The sequence below is a fragment of the Chiloscyllium plagiosum genome, chromosome 28 (assembly GCF_004010195.1).
Source record: "Chiloscyllium plagiosum isolate BGI_BamShark_2017 chromosome 28, ASM401019v2, whole genome shotgun sequence".
In the NCBI taxonomy this organism is placed as follows: Eukaryota; Metazoa; Chordata; class Chondrichthyes; order Orectolobiformes; family Hemiscylliidae; genus Chiloscyllium; species Chiloscyllium plagiosum.
In genome coordinates, this window is record NC_057737.1 from 35,838,540 (window position 1) to 35,857,433 (window position 18,894).

At 39.0% G+C, this 18,894-nt stretch overlaps 1 protein-coding gene across 3 annotated transcripts in view; it reads left to right on the forward strand.

Annotated features, from left to right (window-relative positions):
• baz1b (bromodomain adjacent to zinc finger domain, 1B) overlaps window positions 1-18,894 on the forward strand; it is a 95,139-nt gene that overhangs the window by 53,866 nt on the left and 22,379 nt on the right. For all 3 annotated transcript variants that reach the window (XM_043718704.1, XM_043718706.1, XM_043718707.1), the window contains 6 exons: window positions 2,297-2,474; window positions 5,659-5,835; window positions 10,029-10,176; window positions 13,756-13,903; window positions 15,204-15,328; window positions 16,151-16,305. In XM_043718704.1, the coding sequence (XP_043574639.1) occupies window positions 2,297-2,474; window positions 5,659-5,835; window positions 10,029-10,176; window positions 13,756-13,903; window positions 15,204-15,328; window positions 16,151-16,305 (931 nt within the window). The remainder of the gene's footprint in view (window positions 1-2,296; window positions 2,475-5,658; window positions 5,836-10,028; window positions 10,177-13,755; window positions 13,904-15,203; window positions 15,329-16,150; window positions 16,306-18,894) is intronic.

Consider the following 18,894-nt stretch of genomic DNA (forward strand, 5'->3'; position numbering starts at 1 on the left):
CCGACTGGGAGCCCTCCAACCGCAGGGGATGAACTTGGACTTCACCAGTTTCTTCATCCCCCCTCCCCCCACCTTGTCTCAGCCCAATCCCTCCCGCCTGGCACCGCCTTCCTGACCTGCAGTCTTCTTCTTGTCCTCTCCGCCTCCATCCTACTCCGACCTATCACCCTCACCTTGACCTCTTTCCACCTATCACATTTCCAACGCCCCTCCTCCAAGTCCCTCCTCCCTACCTTTTATCTTCTCCTGCTGAACACTCTCTGCTCATTCCTGAAGGGCATGTGCCCGAAACGTCGAATCTTCTGTTCCCTAGATGCTGCCTGACCTGCTGCGCTTAACCTCAGGACAATCAATCTCAGCTTCCTGACCTGCAGTCTTCTTCTTGTCCTCTCCGCCTCCATCCTACTCCGACCTATCACCCTCACCTTGACCTCTTTCCACCTATCACATTTCCAACGCCCCTCCTCCAAATCCCTCCTCCCTACCTTTTATCTTCTCCTGCTGAACACTCTGTGCTCATTCCTGAAGAAGGGCCTGTGCCCGAAACGTCGAATCTCCTGTTCCCTGGATGCTGCCTGACCTGCTGTGCTGTTCCAGCAATAAAGTTTCAACTTTTCAGTATGTTACACTCGCTTTACCTACTGAATTGCCTGCATATCATTAACCTGCAAATTTAAGCTTTCAACTATCCTGATATTGCATTACTGTAACTACTGAATACAAGTCTTTGATTCAATGCATACTTTGAGTGGATTTACAGGTTTTTGTCTCTGCAAAGCATGCAATTTTATTTGTTCTCAAGAGATCTTGTTTCCATAATTGGCTTACTTAGTTTTATTATAAGGCTGAAGTAAGATAATTATTCAAAGCAAAGCTGAACATGACATAACGTTGATGAAAATATTTCCTGCTCCTACAGAGTGACTCAGTATTTTAAGTGTGCAAACTTAATGACCAGAATCTTTAAAGGTGCAGTGCTAAATATAGTGGACTGTTTTTAAGAGAGAGATTTTTTCCATTGTCATTGTTTGCGTTTATTCTTTCTCTCCACTAGACTTGTATTTGCTTGTCAGCTGATGTACTCAATTCTTGATGTAGTAATCTTGGTTTAAACATCTAAGTTAAGGAAGATTTAGTTTGTGAAAAGAGAGGTTCTCTTGTGGTTTTCCAGGAACAAATTATTTAACTCATTTGGAAAAAGAAACGACAGCCATTTACTTTCTTGGCTTGTTGCACAGTGTACTCAAGTTGACTTTCCCTGAAGCTCTTGCCTTTCCACTGGGACCTGGTTGTTGTGCAATGATTTGCAAAGTCATTAGTGACAAAAGACATTCACTTACTAAAATAATACTTGGTTTAAGAATATGAGACAATACTTTGCATCTATCTGCTAAAGGATGTAAAACAAGATCATTAACTGGCTGGTTTTAAATATATTATAGAGTAATTTTGAATTGTATGAGAGTCAGTCATTGGTGCTGAGTCACTTAATCTTGTTTGGGTAATAAGACTGATCTTGAACTCCTGAGGACTTGAATGGAAAAACAGTTTGGTTCCTGCATCTGATGGATAATGAATGCTCTCTGAAGGAAGTGTATACATACATGGAAATCAGGAGTGTATAGTAATTGCATCAACTGCACTCCCTTGACTATAGTCATGTGACTTTTTTGAGAGTTATCTGATTGCCTGTGTTTAAATCTGTTTTATTATTTTCTTCATTTCTAAGTTTAATAAATTGCCTGTAATTGGAGTGGAGAAAATGTTTAAGTATTCTATATTTCACATTTCTCTCCTTTTCACTGTTGGGAATGCTAACTTGTTCTGGGAATAATGTTTCACAAGGCCAGATACTTTGTAGTACCTTCAGTAAATGATTACTCTTGAATGATTACTCGTGAGTGAAGCTGGGGGCGAGGATGACCAGAACTGACCTGACCTATGTATGCACACTTTACGGAATAAGCCGCTATTGCAAATTGAGAAGGAGCATCACCTGATTTAATTTTGTTATCTTCCTAGTCAACAATGTTTTAAGTACACCGCAGTTCTCCCTGTAATTGAGCACTGACTGCAACTAACTATAGAAAATAAACTAATTTTTCATACTATAGATTAGTCTACTTGTAAATACCATCTGTATGGACCGGTTTTATCAGTCATCATCTTCAACTATCTTGACTGTCTTTTATACTGATATAAAAATTATTGAGCTTATTAATTGGAAAATCTATCTTTGTTGCATAATTGGCTTAATATAGGTTGATTTTTTTAAAATAGCTGCTCTTATTTTTAGGTATCAAGATATCCTTCACTCACTACACTTGGCACGGAAACCAAATCTTGGCCTCAAGTCCTGTGATGGCCATCAGGAGCTCCTCAATTACTTGCGAACTGACCTGATTGAAGTGGCAACTCGACTGCAAAAGGGAGGGCTAGGATACATGGATAAATGTGATGAGTTTGAGGAGAGGGTGAGTAATGATACAAACATGCTACTGTTCTTAGCAAAGAGCTAGTTATATGGTGACCAGCTGTATTACACAGGGGATTTTAACACAGTGTTTCTTTGTAATAGTTGTTCAGAATCCATGAACTGGTTCCCAGCAAAGGAGAGCTAAAAGAATCAGTGCTTCATTTTCCAGTTTCACGTCAGAATGAAAGTTTGGCTTAGTTCCAGTTGTTTACTTTGCTCCCTAATGTGGGACAGTAAAACTCTGGGGTCCTTGCCCAGCAAAGCATAGTTGTTCCAGACACCTATTCAGATAAATTTAGATTTGGATTCTTCATTAAGAACATATTATCAGGATTTAAAATAACAATTTATTTTTATTTATATATATACACACACATATAATGTATTAAAAATGTCTTTCTCAACTGAGTTTATAAATTCTTATTAATCACCCTCTCTATAGAAATACTTTTTCTATCATTTCTTCAAGTATTACATCAAGAACAAATTTTGTTAATAACCAGGAATAGTAAGGAAATAGAGGAGGGAATTGAAGATGTTAGTCCAGAAGGCAAAGAGATGTTAAAAGAAAAGGTCAGCAGAAAAAAAAAGTTGTATTAAGCTCTAAAACATTTTATAAGCATTTAACTCAGCAAGTGTTTGTGCACATTTAAAAATCTAAAGGAAAGTCTTGATGTAGAGGTATTACAAAAGTCTTCACAAAGGAAGTGGAGGATGTGAAAATTGTACTGCAAGTGGAGATTGGTGTTGTGGACTAACGAGTAAGAAAGACTAACAGTTCTGGAAGTTGGTAAGTCAGCCAGGTCTAGATGGAATGCATTCTATGTTATTGAACCGAGGAAAGGTAGAAATGAGTAAAATTGATTATTACTTTTCAATCCTTACTGGACATAGCAAAGCACTAGAGGTTGGGTGTTAACTTAATAAAAGTGGTGGGTAAATTATTGAAAACCATTAAACTTTCAATTGGAAAGACTGGGTTAAGGATGATATGGGCAAAAACATGGCAATTGGAGTTCAGTATAGAGAAGTGTAAAATTATGCAATTTTGAAGGACTGCTGTTGAAAGCCAGTGTAATATAAACAGCATAATTTTGAAAAGGTAGATGATCACAGAGACCTTATGTCCATTTACATTAATCTTTGCAGATGGCACAGCAAGCTGCTAAATTGGTTAAAAAGATCAAACTTTAATGAAGATTCTCATTCCATAAGTAGACATGAGAGGAATAGAATGCAAAATCAAAATGATCATAGCAAACCTTACAAATCTCCAATTAGGTCTCAGTTGAAGTATTGTGGGCCATATTGAAAATTGTCTTGACTCCTCAGTGAGAACTGTAAGATCTGGGATGGGAAGGTGGCTGTTGGCATCTACGAATCTGGAATCCGAGCAATTCAGCTCTGACCCCACTTGGGGTCCTGGCCCCTAAGCCCTGTTGTAGGCAATTTTGGACCCCATATTTTAGAAATGCCTGACAAACTTTACTGTAATGGAACCAGGAATGAAAAAAACTTCAATGACAAGATGTTGGAAAAGTTAGGACTCAGAAATTTATGATGTGACTTAAGAATGATTTTTAGTTTGTAGGTTTTTGGAGATTAAAGAGCAAAAAAAGTGGTAAATTGGTCAATAATTAGAAGTCATTGATTTTAAATGATTGACAAAATGTTTAGAGAAATGGGATTTTTTTTTCACTGAATTCCAAGAACTGCAGTGCTCTTCTTAGAAAGGTGCTCTCTAATTACATTTAAGAGACATTTCAATAGGCTCCTAAGATTGAAGAACATTCATCATCAAGGACAAAGTAGATATGTAGGACTAAGCATGAATCAGAGAACCATTCTCAGAGTGAGAAGTTGTCACTAGTTGGTACTGCAAGAATCACTGTGAACTGCTGTGGCTGTAGTAATCTATGCAGTTGACATTGGATGAAGGTGCCAGATGTATGGTTAAGTTTGCTAATGATATAAAGACAGGTAGGAAAGAAAGTTATGAAGAGAATGGAGAGTGCAAAGGGATAAAATTAGGTTAAGTGGATGGACTGGAAAGTTTGAACTTGTCTACATGGACAGAAAGCAATAGAAAAGTATCATACTACTTAAATAGAGAAGGATTGCAGAATACAGATGTATAGAGGGATTTGGGTGATCTGGTACACGAATCACAAAGTTAGGATGTAGTTGCAGCCAATGGTTAGCAAGACAAATGGAATTTTTTTTATTGCAGGGATGAAAACTTAACGTCGGCATGTTTTACTACAGACTTTTATGATATTGGTGATATCGCATCTTGAGTACTGTGATTTACTCTACCTAAGAAGATATAAATGAGTTAGGAATAATTCAGAGGAAGTTCAGTCAACTGGCTGGGAAGTGGATGGTATCTTTTGATGAAAGGTTGGACAGGCTGCTACTGTTGTTATTTGTGTTTAGAAGAATTAAAGTTACCTTATTGAACTTTGCAAGAATATGAGGGAGGAGCCAGACTAAAACAAAGCGAATGCAGTGTAAGAATAAGTAGTCTCCTGTTTAAGACTCAGATTAGGAGTCTCATTTTCTGAAGATTATGAGCTTTTGGAACTTTGTTCCCAGAGGATGATGGAGAAATAGGGGCTTTGAATACTTCTAAGGCAGTGAAACTTTTTTGACAAATAAGGGAGTCAAGCGTTATCCTGGGCCAAATGGCCTATTTCTGCTCATTTGTGTGAAGATACAGGTGGGTGAGAACCACGAAGTGGCTAGTGCATGTATCATTCACTTGCAGAAATAAAAATTCAACAGTTGAGGATAAGCAAAGAGAGAGATAAAAGTAATTATCTTCCTAGTAATTCAGCATTTTTTTCTGGTAAGGGATGCAGAACTTCTGTTGATGCTTATGTTCATGTTTTCAGTGTCCCAGTGCAAATTGTTGCCAGTAAATTACTTCTGAGATTTAGCTATTGCTTTCTAGAAAATTGAGAGCAAGTGAGTAGTTCTTGTCAATTTATTTTTTGTAATGCTGATTGAGACTGGCGTCCAAACATTTTCTGCTCTTCTGCCATTGGTGCATAGGATCATATTGTTGAGTCAGACTGGGTAGACTTGGATTTTCCAAAGTCTCTAGTTTCTCAGCCATAATTATTGGACCTGTGCCTTCTGTCAAGTGACTGCTTTCTAATCTTTTGCTTTTAATCTACCAGGTACGCTCGCTGGAGAGCCTGAAAGATTTGGGTGAGTGTGTGATCACACTGCAAGAGTGTATAATAAAGAAATTCCTGCAAGGTTTTATGGCACCCAAACAAAAGAAGAAAAAAGCAGGCGAGGAAACAAAAGTAGAGGAAATCGATGAGGAGAAGAAAATGGCTGAAGAAGCTAAGGTACGTTTTAGAATTTCAGCCTGATGACTTAACAGATTTGTTTCCCTAAAGAACATTGTGAATCAGATGGATTTTGTAACAAACACTGACAGGTTCATTGCGATTAGACTAACATTTTATTCCAGATTGATATTGAATTCCAAAAGGAGGAGGAGAGGGGACCAAATTGGGGTGTACAAGATAATGAGAGGCATAGATAGAGTCGATAGCCAGAGACTATTTCCCACGGCAGAAATGGCTAACATGAGGGGTCATAGTTTTAAGCTGGTTGGAGGAAAGTATAGAGGGGATGAATGTTCTTTACACAGAGAGTTGTGAGAGCAGCAGTTGTGGAAGCAAGGTCATTGGGGACATTTAAGAGACTGCTGGACATGCATGTGGTCACAGAAATTTGAGGGTGCATACATGAGGATCAGTGGTCGGCACAACATCGTGGGCTGAAGGGCCTGTTCTATGCTGTACTGTTCTATGTTCTAATTCAAATTTTGCCGTGTTGGTATTTGAATCATGTTGTCCGCAACATTAGTCTGGGATTCTGGATTACTGGACTTGTCTCTCCCTTGTAAATATTTTCTTTAAAGCTGGTCCTTAAAACTCTTCTCTAAGCCCAAGCTTTTGGTCACAAGTCCTAATGTCTCCTTTGGCTCAGTGTTTTTTTTATCTAAATACAGTCCTATGAAGGACAAGAGACATTTTACTGCATTAAAAAGCACCATAAAATGCAAGTTCTGTTTTTAATGTAACCCAACTTTCAATGACAAAATGGAAGTGTGGTTGATTGGAGTGTTTCCACCAGCCTTAACTGTGCCAGTACATTAAAAGGAAAATAATGTTTAAATCAATTTGCTTTAACATTACATAATGAACTCAATTTTCATAAAATTCATCGCTTCTAATTTTTCATAGTACCACTATTTTAACCCACTTTGAAAGTGCTGCTTCCAGTTTTGGAAAAAGTGTTGTGCATTTGAAGTAAGTGCAATTCAAGTAAGCAAATATGAACGCATTGCATTTCAGTAATTTTTATGCAAAGTCAGTGTGAGTACTGTATTGTTGGTATTAAGTTCCTCTGTGAAACAGAATAATGGGTGCAGAACTCTATTATGGCCTTATTATGGCTTTTGGTCTTATGAGCTGAATACAGTTGTATTACATTGCATGGGTGTGAACGAGAGGGGGCAGTATCAGCAAGTGTAACTGAATGGGATAGTTATTTATTTTATGTATTTCAGGAGAGGGATAACATTAGGAACAGGCAGTAATTGATTAGTCGTTTTCATGAAGTAGAGTATTGTGCTGCTATTTTTTACTTAAGACGTGCCTGCTTCTATTTAGGTGCTGGTGGTGTTCCACAGTAATCAGTTATTGCTGAATAAACATTTATTTAATCTAGCCATGTGTGGTGACCATTGACTATCCATTTGTCTAGCCAGTAATAGCAAGAACAGACTGTAAACTGAATCAAATTATCAGGAGAGACTCTAGTGTGCTTTGGAGAATAGCAGATGGCAAGGAGTGATTTCGATTTTAATTTGACTGCTGGCTTGTATTTTCTATTTTTATAGCACAGATATGGCATTGTCATACCATTCCTCTCTGTTTTATGTAATTGGAAAACTCCCAAAGTTTGTGATTAATAAATTGTTCTGATTATCAGAGATAGAAATACAGGTCTATTTAAAGACAAAACAACTCGAGCAGTGAATGTTGTTGATGCTCATCAAACTTTGTATTTAAGAGCTGAGTTCTCAGTGGCTCTAATGATGCCACGGTAGTGTCCCAACTTCTAAACCAGGAGTTCAAGTCCCATCTGCTCCAAAGATACGTCATAATGTGCTGAATGAATTGATGTTTAAAAAGATCGACAAGATGAGTTGGACCAGTGTGTGCCTTTGTGGTTTATTTAAAAAGTGCTGCATTCTTTGCAATCTTGCTCATTGGTAATGTCTCTACCTCTGAACCAGAAAGCCTGGGTTCAAGTCCCATCTGCTCCGGAAGTGTGCCATAACATGTCAGAAAATGTTGATTGAAATAGCTAAAAGTAGAGGGAGCTTTATTTTTTTAAAAGAAACTTTTAAAAGTTCGCAGTTGTTAGCACTGCGGCATCACAGTGCCAGGTTCCTGGGTTTGATTCTCGCCTTGGCTGACTGTCTATGTGGAGTTTGCACATCCTCCCTGTGTCTGTGTGGATTTCCTCCATGAGCACCAGTTTCCTCCCACAGTCCAGTGATGTACAGGTTGGGTAGATTGGCCATGGTAAATTGTCCATAGTGTTCAGGGATGTGCAGGCTAGGTGGATTAACCATGGGAAATGAGGGTGACAGGGATATATTAGGGGGGTGGGTTTGGGTGGGATGCTTTTTGGAGGGGTGATGTAGGCTCGTTGGACTAAATAGGCTGTTTCCACACTTTTGGGATTCTGTGGTGATTGAGCTACTTTTGTGGTTCAGTTGGTAAGCCATTGTCATTGAGCTTGCACATCAGAGGTGTGACTTCCAAATGACAATCTGTATACAGTACAGAGGAACCTCAATTATATGAACGAGATGGGAGGGCACCATTTCATTTGAATAATTGATAAGACGGTTAATTGATTCAATGCCTCTCCTCTGGGCCTCGTGAGTTTTCTGAAGTTTTCTTTTTCCTCGCTCTGCCTTCCTTGCTCCCTCTCTGTCTCAGGGTCTGTTTCTGAGCAGAGATACACTTGTGTGTAAGGGACCTGCAGCATTGTTGTAGCCTCCCGCCCCCATCAGTTCAATGGGATTGACACAGTGCTTGTTAAGTCCACTCCCCGTTCAGGAGACTAGGCAGCAGCACATTGTGTGTGAGCCCCTGTCCACCCCCAACCCTGTCTGTGCTGCACAACACCCCACCCCCCCACCCCACACACACACACACACCCTGTGCAGCTGGACTGAACACCAACAATAAGACTGCTGCTGCCTTTAGCAGATGAGTCTCAAAATAGCACAAGCGTGCAGCCACGCATGCAACTTTTTGACAGGTTCCACCTTTGCCTTGCGCAGGGCAATGTTGGAGAGATTGTCTGGGGAAGGAGAGTTTAAGATACACCCCTGTGTAGAACACCAGGGAAAATGTGAGGAGAGAGATAGGGTGGGTGGTCAGTTATTTGGAGACAGTGCCTAGGCTCACATCGATGTCTAGGACAGTTCTCGGCAGCATTTCAGTAAGCCCGAATTCATTTTTAATTATTTTAAACAAAAGACACGGACAGCGTTGGAAACACCTCTTTGATGTAATGTTTCTGTCAGGATTTCAAGATCTCCTTTGGATAATTGATATTCGGATAATCAAGGTTCCTCTGTACTGTTAATTGACATCACTTAGCATGACTGGGTGGGTTCTGTGATCGTCCTTGGTGCACCTGAGCTAGAGAGGAAACGGTCATTGAGAATTCACATAGATGAGTTGATCTTTGTTAGGTACTGCTTGGTTGTAAGATTATGATTGGAGTTTGAGGCTACCAGGAAGGTTAAGCTCACTATTCAGGCTTGCAGTTGAAAATTAGTCATTTATGCTTCGCAGAATGAGTTGTAGCAATGAGACTGCTTTCTTTGGAGAAATCAGTGAAGGTAGTTTCCAAATAATTTTAATTGCATCAAGTTAAAAGTTTAGAAAATGTCTAAAGGGAATATTTCAATATAAAGTACTCCACTTATATTATTGTTAAATATATCAGATTTGTGAAGCATTTACATTTCTTCTAGCTATATGATAGTATAAGCCACGAGTATGATGATCTTTGTAGTCAGAAAGACTGTCCATGTTTTTCACATGTGCTTTAAAGAGCGAGAACATTTCCTAAAATGAGACTGGATATGAATCATTAAATTGCTTCATTTCATACTGAATCAATACATCAGTGTATCAATCATTGAATCTGCTTACAGAACAGCCTGGTTGCCTGTAGTCATACTATATAATGAATATATTATTTCTCCTTATTAATGTGTTGTAATTTAAAGAAAACTTTGTATCTGCTCTTTATTCTTTTGTGTTTAGTCACAGCTTGCCTTTGCAACATTTTGCTTGAAGATTTTACTGACACTGTAACCGCTTCTGGACTTCCCTTCCTAGCTTTGGCTCTGTTTATTTACAATCAGTAAGGATCAGACTTTTTCTGTTTCTAAACTTTCTTATTTTATAATTGTCTCTTCACTAACTTGCCACAGGTTGCTTCTGCCCTGGAGCTGTGGAAGTGTGCTATACGAGAGGCTCAGACCTTCTCTCGTATGCATGTACTACTCGGAATGTTGGATGCCTGTATCAAATGGGATATGTCAACTGAAAATGCCCGATGTAAAGTGTGTCGTAAGAAAGGTAAGCACATGATTCCATATGAACTGATTTTTAAAATTTGTTGTGTTAGAAGCCGGTCAGTAGAAAACATTATTAGATATATTTCAATGGACATTTTCACAAATATAGATTAAAAAGAAAATACACATCTGGTTAACTATTACTTGAAGCAAAAGTCCTAGCTTAAAAATGTGGTTTAAGAGTATTGATGACTTTAAGATTTTCAACTAGAAATATTTACCTCACTTCCTGTTGTCAGATGCCAGTATACTTCCTTTATGTTCTTGGCATTTTTGAGAGTTTTCAGAATGCCCAAAAACATTCTTTAGTCTTTCATGGGATGTGGGCTTTGTTGACTGGACCACCATTTGTTGCCCATCCCTGAATGCCCTTGAGAAAGTAGTGGTAAGTTGCTTGTGACTACAGTTCATCAAATGAATATGCACCAACAGTGCTGTTGAGAAGGGTGTTCCAGGATTTTGATCCAGTGGCAGTGAGGGAATGTCAATGTAGTTCCAAAATAAGATGAAATATAGTTCAGTGGGAACTTGCAATATTGATGTTTCATGCATTTGCTGTCCTTTCCAAGATGGTGTAGGTTGCGTATTGGTTTCGCAAATGTTGTTAAATCAGCTTAGGTGAGTTGCTGCAGTGCATGCAGATGCCACAGTACTTAGTGGTGAAGGAAGTGAATAGTTAAAGCGATGGATGATTTACCAATCAAGCAGATGCATTGAACTGGTCTGTGTTCAGATTGTTGATGGTTGTTGGAGTTGCAATCATTCAAACGGATGGGAGAGCTTTTCATCACACTGTCACTTCTGTCTTGTAGATGGTGGACAGGCTTTGAGCAGTTGGGAGATATTACTCTCTGCAAGGTCCCGAGCCAATTACATCTAATTTTGTAGCCATTTTATTTATATGGCTGGTCTAGATCAGCTGAAAATATGTTGCTGGAAAAGCACAGAGTTGAGGGCCAATGAGGTGGAAAGCTGTGGGATGAGATTCCCAGGTGAGATGAGCTTAGTGATGGTCGTGGAATCAATAGTTTGATATTCAATAGTAGAATCATGGTCCAAGCTGGCACTCAGACTCTGTAAGGTAGAGATCAGTACGTCAGACAATAACACCACCTTTGTCGACAGGTTTGATTTAAAAATGGAGGTTGAATCTGAAAGTACAGAGTGCGATCAATCCTGGCGGAACTGCATTTTGTATGGTATGATCTGCCTGTTGTTAGGCCACTTCTGGAATATTGTGCAGTTCTGGTCCTGCTGCTACAGGAAGAATGTTGTGAAACCTGAAAGGATTCGGAAAAGATTTACAAGGATGTTGCTGGGTTGGAAGGTTTGAACTATAGGGAGAGGATGAACAGGCTGGGGCTGTTTTCCCTGGAGTGTCAAAGGCTGAGGGGTGACCTTATAGAGGTTTATAAAATCATGAGGGGCATTGATAGAGTAAATAGATGAGGTCTTTTCTGTGGGTTGGGAGAGTGCAGAACTAGAGGGCATAGGTTTAAGGTGAGAGGGGAAATGTATAAAATGGATTTAAGGAGCAACTTTTTCACACAGAGAGCGGTGTGTGTAGAGAATGAGCTGCCAGAGAGGTTCGTACAATTACATTTAAAAGATATTTGAATAGGAAGGGTTTAGAAGGGTATGGGCCAAATGTTGGCAAATGAGATTAGATAATTCTGAACATTTGGTCGGCATGGACATGTTGGACTGAAGGGTCTGTTTCCATGCTGTACATCTCTGATTCGAGTTTGCTAGGGTTCCTTCTTGTCATACTTAGACAAATGCAGCCTTAAATCTTGCCTCATCTCTAAAGTTCAGCTTTATTGACCATGTTTAAATAAGACTGTAATGGGGTCAGAGTGTGGTGGACCCAAACGCAACATCATTCAGCAGGTTATTGATGAGAAAATACTGTTTGGTTGCAATGTCAACAACCTTTCCATCACTTTAATAATCGCAAGTAGACTGAAAGTGGGTCATTAGCCTCATTTGATCTAGCGTACCTTTGCCCTTGGGTAGGACATACCTGAGCAATTTTCCACACTGTTGGATAGATTCCAATGTAGCTGTAGTGGAAGAGCTTGGCTAGGGGTGTGACTAGTTCTGACGCTCAAGTCTTCAATGTTACTGCTATAATGTTGTCAGGGCTCATAGTCTTTGCAGTATCCAGTGTCTTCAGCCATTTCTTTATGTGGCATGGAATGCCTATGATGCTGGGAACTACAGTAGGAGACCAAGATGTGTCATCCACTCAGCACTTCATGCCTTTATGCACTGATCTGTTAGAACTCCCACTTTTGAGGCTGGGATATTTGTGAAGCCGCTGCCTCCTGTTGTTTAAATCACGAATTGTGGGCAATAAATATGGCAGGACTGTGGAGCTGGACTTTAGTCCATTACTTTGGGATTGCTTAGCTCTGTCTGTCATATGCTGATTTTGCTGTTTGAATGGCAAGCAATCCTATTGGTAGGTTTACCAAGTTGATCCTGTCTTGAACAATTTCTGAAACCGCTGGGTAAGTGAAGTATAATTGATAAACTCAGTTTAGTTCAATAAAGTATGATTCAGAAAGCAATGCACCATTACTATTTACTTATTCATCGCATGTTTGGAAATCTTGGTAAGGTTGATGAAGAGTAGTATTGCTCATGCGTTCCCCGGTAAAATGAAAATACAAAATGTGACTTGATTTCATCAGCTTTTTCCGTAATGAGGCTCAACTCTGAAAGTTAGTTTGGAACTGAAGAAAATAATTTTGTTCCTAGTGATTTTCTTTGAATGTGGCATATACTGGCCTGACCAAGATCAACGACTCATACTTTTATTTTTAATTCATGTTGTGATGTGTGCCTATAGCTTACAGCAACGACATCTGTGCTGCAGTGTTTTTAATCTTTAAAAATAAACTGACCTAACTCTTAAGATCTGTATACAGAGGAACCTCGATTATCCAAACTTGATGGATGGGCACTATTTTGTTCAGATAATTGATTACTCAGTTAATCGATTCAATGCCTTTCCTCCGGGGCTTGGAGTTTTCTGTTAAGTCTGCTCCCTGTTCAACACACCACCGCCCACCCCGTTGTCTCCCTCCCCCTCCGGGGCAGCCGGACTGGACACCAACATAAGACTGCTGCTGCCTTTGTGGGATGAGTCTCCAAATACCACACACACACACGCACTACTTTTTACTGCAACATTTTGCAAGTTCCACCTTTGCCCTGTACAGGATAATATTAGAGAGAATATCTGGGGAATGGGGCTTTAGGGTTCACTCCTATGTAGAACTCCAGGGAAAGTGTGGGGAGAGGGAGAGAGGGCGGGAGGTCAGTCATTTGGAGATGGCACCTGGGCTCCCATCGATGTCCAGGACTGTTTTCAGCAGCATTTCGGTGAGCCAAGATTGTTTTCAATTATTGTAAACAAAAGACACAATCAGGGTTGAAACAGCTCTTTGATGTAATGTTTCTGTCAAGATCTCATTCAGATAATCCAATATTCGGATAATCATGGTTCCTCTATATACTTTTCGCTGCTTATAAGCCAGATGTGTTTGGCTGACTTTGTTTTCTTGCTGTCCAGGTGAAGATGACAAGCTGATCCTGTGTGATGAATGTAATAAGGCGTTCCACTTGTTCTGTTTGAGACCAGCCCTCTATGTGATACCAGATGGAGAATGGCTCTGTCCAGCGTGTCAGCCAGCCACAGCCAGACGTGGCACACGTGATAGGTAATCCTTCAACCAGCTTACCACTTCAGCGCCTGTTGACTTCTGAACTGTTATAACTTTGTTGCAAAAAGAATATGCTACTGCTGAAATGGATTCCAACCAATCAAACTGTCCAGAACTTTAAAAATAACTCTTACTTATGCATTCCGTTAACGTTTCAAGTTGTATTAGACTAGCTCCTCTTTTTTTTATTGAGTTATTTTGTATACAACTTCCCAGACAGCACTCCTGACCAATAAATTACTTCATTTATAAGCAGACCTATTTTAAAGCAGCTCAGTATTTGTAAATTAAGGTTGCTTGTTTGTTTATTTATTTACCTTCTGTCCTCAGTCTTACGTCCACCTCTGAGAGGCCCAGAGGCCCATAATAGACTAAGAGTTATGGTCTGGGCCTTTTTGAGAACATAGTGATCGTTGGATAGTCTAGCCAGCGAGTCTGCTGTTCAGTCAGCTTGGTAACTTGTGACAACATGCTAACAATGATTGTGTAAAATGATTCAGTATGTGGTTGGTGCTTACTCCTCACAGCACTTTAAAATTAGGTTTTATTGTTAACATCATTTCATAATTAGTGTGAAGACTTTTTTTTGTAATAATTCAGGACGTGCTGTTTTATTTGGGAGCAGGGAATTGCATTTTTCTTTTGCAGAAATTGAGTTGTTGCTTTCCATTCTTCCTTAATGGGTCGGAACAGAGGGAAATTGGAGAGTTTTTCTAAGAATTGGCAGAACAGAATTATAAGATGCAGCATCATGAAGTTACATTTATGTAATGCCTTTCATACAATTAATTGGCCCAATGTGATTCACACATACGTTTTAAAACAAAATATGGCACCAAGGCAAGCCACAAAAAAAAATTGAGCCAGATAACCAAAAGCCTGGTCAAAGAAAGACATTTGAAGGAGTGTCTGAATACAAAAGCTGGGAGGGTATTTCCAGAGTAATGGAAGGTGCAGCCACCAGTGGTGAAGCTGCTAAAAGCTGGAGTTGAGATCAAAATTAGAAGAGCACAGATATCTCTGAGTTGCAAGACTGGAGAAAATTAAAGCATTTGGGAGGGATGGGGACATAGAAATTTTTGAAAACAAAGGTAAGAATTTTAAAATCAAGATGTTGTTTGACTGGGAACTACTGTAGATCAGTAAACCCAGTGAGCGTAGGTGACTGGGACTTGGTACATAAATCTGTTCAAAACTACATTCACCAATTGAAATGTCTACTAGTTAGGAATGTTTACATATATGTAAAATCATGCTTTGAAGTAAAACATCATCACTGTTTTCACCACCTTCTTAGAAATTATGCTGAGGAGGAAGATGAAGGTAATGAGGATGAGGAGGATGAAGAAGAGGAAGTGGAGGAGGAGGACGAGGAAGAGGAGGACGAGGACTATGAGGAGCGTGGAGGTCCCAGACTCCGATGTAAGTTTTTGAACTTAACCATCCGCTGCTGGGAAATAATTTTAACCTAAGAATTTAAAATTTGGAGTGACCATCTATGTTTTATTTGGATCTGCTTCCCTCTTTGAGAATTCTATCTCTTCACTGCCTCCCTTAAATTACTTTTGTTTAAGCTGCTTGCAAAACTTTGCCCTGCCCATGCCCTGTGCTAAGTTTAATTTTAAAATATTAATTTAGTTCTCTTGCTCGTGCTGCCATGTTGCCATAATGAATAGAATGATATAAGTAGTGTGGAGTTAACCGGAAAATGCTTAAAATTAAATTAATTTGGTATTGCATGTACAGCTCAAGAATGTTCCATACCTTATTCAGCTTTGCTAATCTGAAATGTCAACAATAGAGCTACAAATTGCCTGTGCTGCTTTGCCCTAAGGAAGTGAAAGATCAACCAAACTTCCAAGTCTTAATTATTGTCCAATGACTGTGGATTTTAATTCATATAGTCTCATGTATTTCTGTTTATTTGTTCAGGGATAGGTACTTTGTGGTTGGGAAGAGCCTGTGAGATTATTTGAGCATGAATCTGCATCTTTGTAGGGAAAAAATTGTTGCAGAGTTTTATGAAAAAACTTATACCTTCCACTTTCATAAAATGAACTTCATTGAATCCTGCAATCTAAATTTCAGCATTGTGATGAGAAATTTGGTGCTGTAAAAGAGTTGTTAGTATCCAGCTTTAACTTTAAACAAAAGTTTTGTCTTTGGATTGGAATGCCACTTGAGTCGTAAAGCATGAAGCATATTGTCAGTAGAGTGATTGCATATAATTCTTGCTGTTTAAAGCGAGGCCCAGGAAAGCTGCCAAAGGAAAACCAGGCGCTCAGGGCCGTCCTCCTAGGCAGGCCAAACAGCTGGGGAGGAAAAAGGCCCTACACGGTCACAGCAGGAACACTCGACACAAGACATCACCTGTCAATGGCGTGGACATTGATGAGCTGGTAAGTACAGAGTGTCAAAATTTCAGGACTGGCAAAAAGAGAGTTGTAAAATGAACAGGTGTTTGTCTGCAAGCTTCTTAATCTTGTATTGTGTACTGCAATCTGGACTCAAGGTAACAAATATTCAGCTCCATGGAGACAGTCTGAACTAGTTTACAGCTTCTTGACCAATGTCTCAAGGAAAACATCAATAATTTCTATTTTGAAAAAATATGTATTTTCTACTTTGTCAGACAAATGAAAGTTCAGTTGGTGCTGTTATTCAGAATTGTGTTCTAGCTAAATCATGCTTATGTAAGTTTCAATTACGTGTTAGCCATGAAGTGGCATCATTTGAGAATGGAGAAGAGAAAAGGATTGTAGATTCTGACGATGGACAAATGTTACTAGCCCTAAGATCTGATTGTTTAAGTCAGCACTTGCAGTAGAAGAGGTGATTATACACTAAAATACCTGATATTGGGAATATAATTTTTCAAGACTAATATTTTTAGGTCAGTGGAACAGTACAAAACGTGTGCAGCATTTCATACTCAAGTATTTGTGCCCCTTCTCACCAACTGCTCTTTGCAATCCTACATGACTTGAGTTACTGATCTAAACAAGCTTGCTAAATCTCCAACTATGCTGATTTTGTTGGCATTGGTGGATACCAACTCAGTCAGCCTGAATTAGGTAGGTGAGAATTGCCTTTGATTAACACCTTGGAATAGCAATATCATCCAGCAAGTGTGTTCTCATAATCTGGGGACTAGGTAAATAACAATGAGTTGTGTGGGATGAGGTTTACATGTTCAAAAAGGCAACCCAAATTGTGAACGAGTTCTTTCTGGAGTCTGTTCACAAGTTGCAGCACAATGCAGGACATTAGAAAGCAGCTGCTCACAAGTATAGGAAATGTACATTTGATGGATCTTCAGATTTTAAAACCATGTGTGGGATGGTGTTCGTGAGTCAGATGTTCGTAAATTGGGGACCCGCAACTGTCAGGAAACCTTTACCAGACACAAATCAACCTCTTCAAAAGGGTTCAGGCAGGTAAGATGACTAAGGGAGAAAATGAATAAAGCCATGTGTGTGAATTTGAATTTCATCAGATAAATATTATTTACTATGGAGAATGCATTGATTTACTTCACCAGTTTTATACAGTAGAAATTAATCCAACTTAAGTTGTATGTGGATAGACTATGCTTCCAAATAGCAATGACACCCAAGGTGAATCAATTTCAGTTTGTGTTATGATTTGTAGATTTTTGCAGAAACTGTGTTTCACTGGGTTTTGGATCTTTAGGATAGAGTAATCACGACCAATCTATATTTGCTAGGCCTAGGAGTACAATGCACATGCTTTAAGACAGCAAATTGGATGAAGGATAGTTGAGAGAACTATATAGAACATATCCAAATCAGTAATGTCCAGCAAATTGTAGGAATTACGTTCACCTCAGTGGCGTATTATTGATAGGAGAAGGATGAAAAGTGGTGCAGGCTTCCAGAACCTAATTCAAGTTCCATGGTGGAATCCTCATTGTCATCACAACCATAAAATTGTCTTCCAATTGCAGATAACACCAGCTTAAATTTTCATATGAAATATGTTTTTAACAAAAGTGATATATTTCCCAGTCATTCAGAGACAGCATTGTTATTGCATTACCAGAATTGGATGTGGGAATATGGCAATATATTCTCAGACACTGGTTTCTCTTACTCTCTTGAGGTGCTTTAAAATTGTTAACAACTTAAAGCTCCTAAAAATAGGAAGATCAGTCATTTCAAATGTTCTGATGTGATGAAGGCAGGTGTTCTAAAAGAAATCTAATGTGTTTGCCTTCGAGAGCAAAGAGAATACACACTGAAACCTAAAATGCAAGCTCTCATTTGGAGTGAAATCGTGAAGTGACAAATTATTGTAGATTTCCTCCTCTTTCCCAAAAAGTAATAATCAAGCTGTGTTATTATGGGAAGTTTATTTTTATTTCAGTTATGCATGTTGATGCATTATTTCCCACTCTCTTCGATTTTGTTTTGTTAAAAAATATTTCCAAGAGTTCCTTGTTGGTGTTACACCCCTTAACAAGTGTAGCAATATTTTTTCTACACACTGGTGAGGGCTATAAAACTATGACAAGCTGAATATACTGCCTTCCTGGTCAGTGACTTTTTAAAATAACAATATTTCCAGCATTAACAAGCTAGTAACCAGCCCAGTGTGTGTGTAGCATAAGCACCAGTTGTACTCATGTCCAGCAAATAAAATCAGCCAAATCGCTCTTTCCAAGTAATTAATTTAAAAAGAGAAAACTTTGCAGAAAATGCAGTTTAAAAAGTATCTGCATTGTATTCATGATCATAGCAGAGAGTGTTTTACAGCCAGTATTTCTGTACTAAATCACTGTAGAGATATGGCAGTCTATTTGTGCAGAGCTAATGCCTACAAACAGGAATATAATGATCAAAATATCTGTTGTTATGATATCGATTGAAGGATAAATAATGACCTGGACTCTGGGAATGTTTTCTTTGCTATTGGTGAAAATAGTGCCACAAAATCTTTTCTATAGCCAAAGAAGCAAGCAGAGCCCA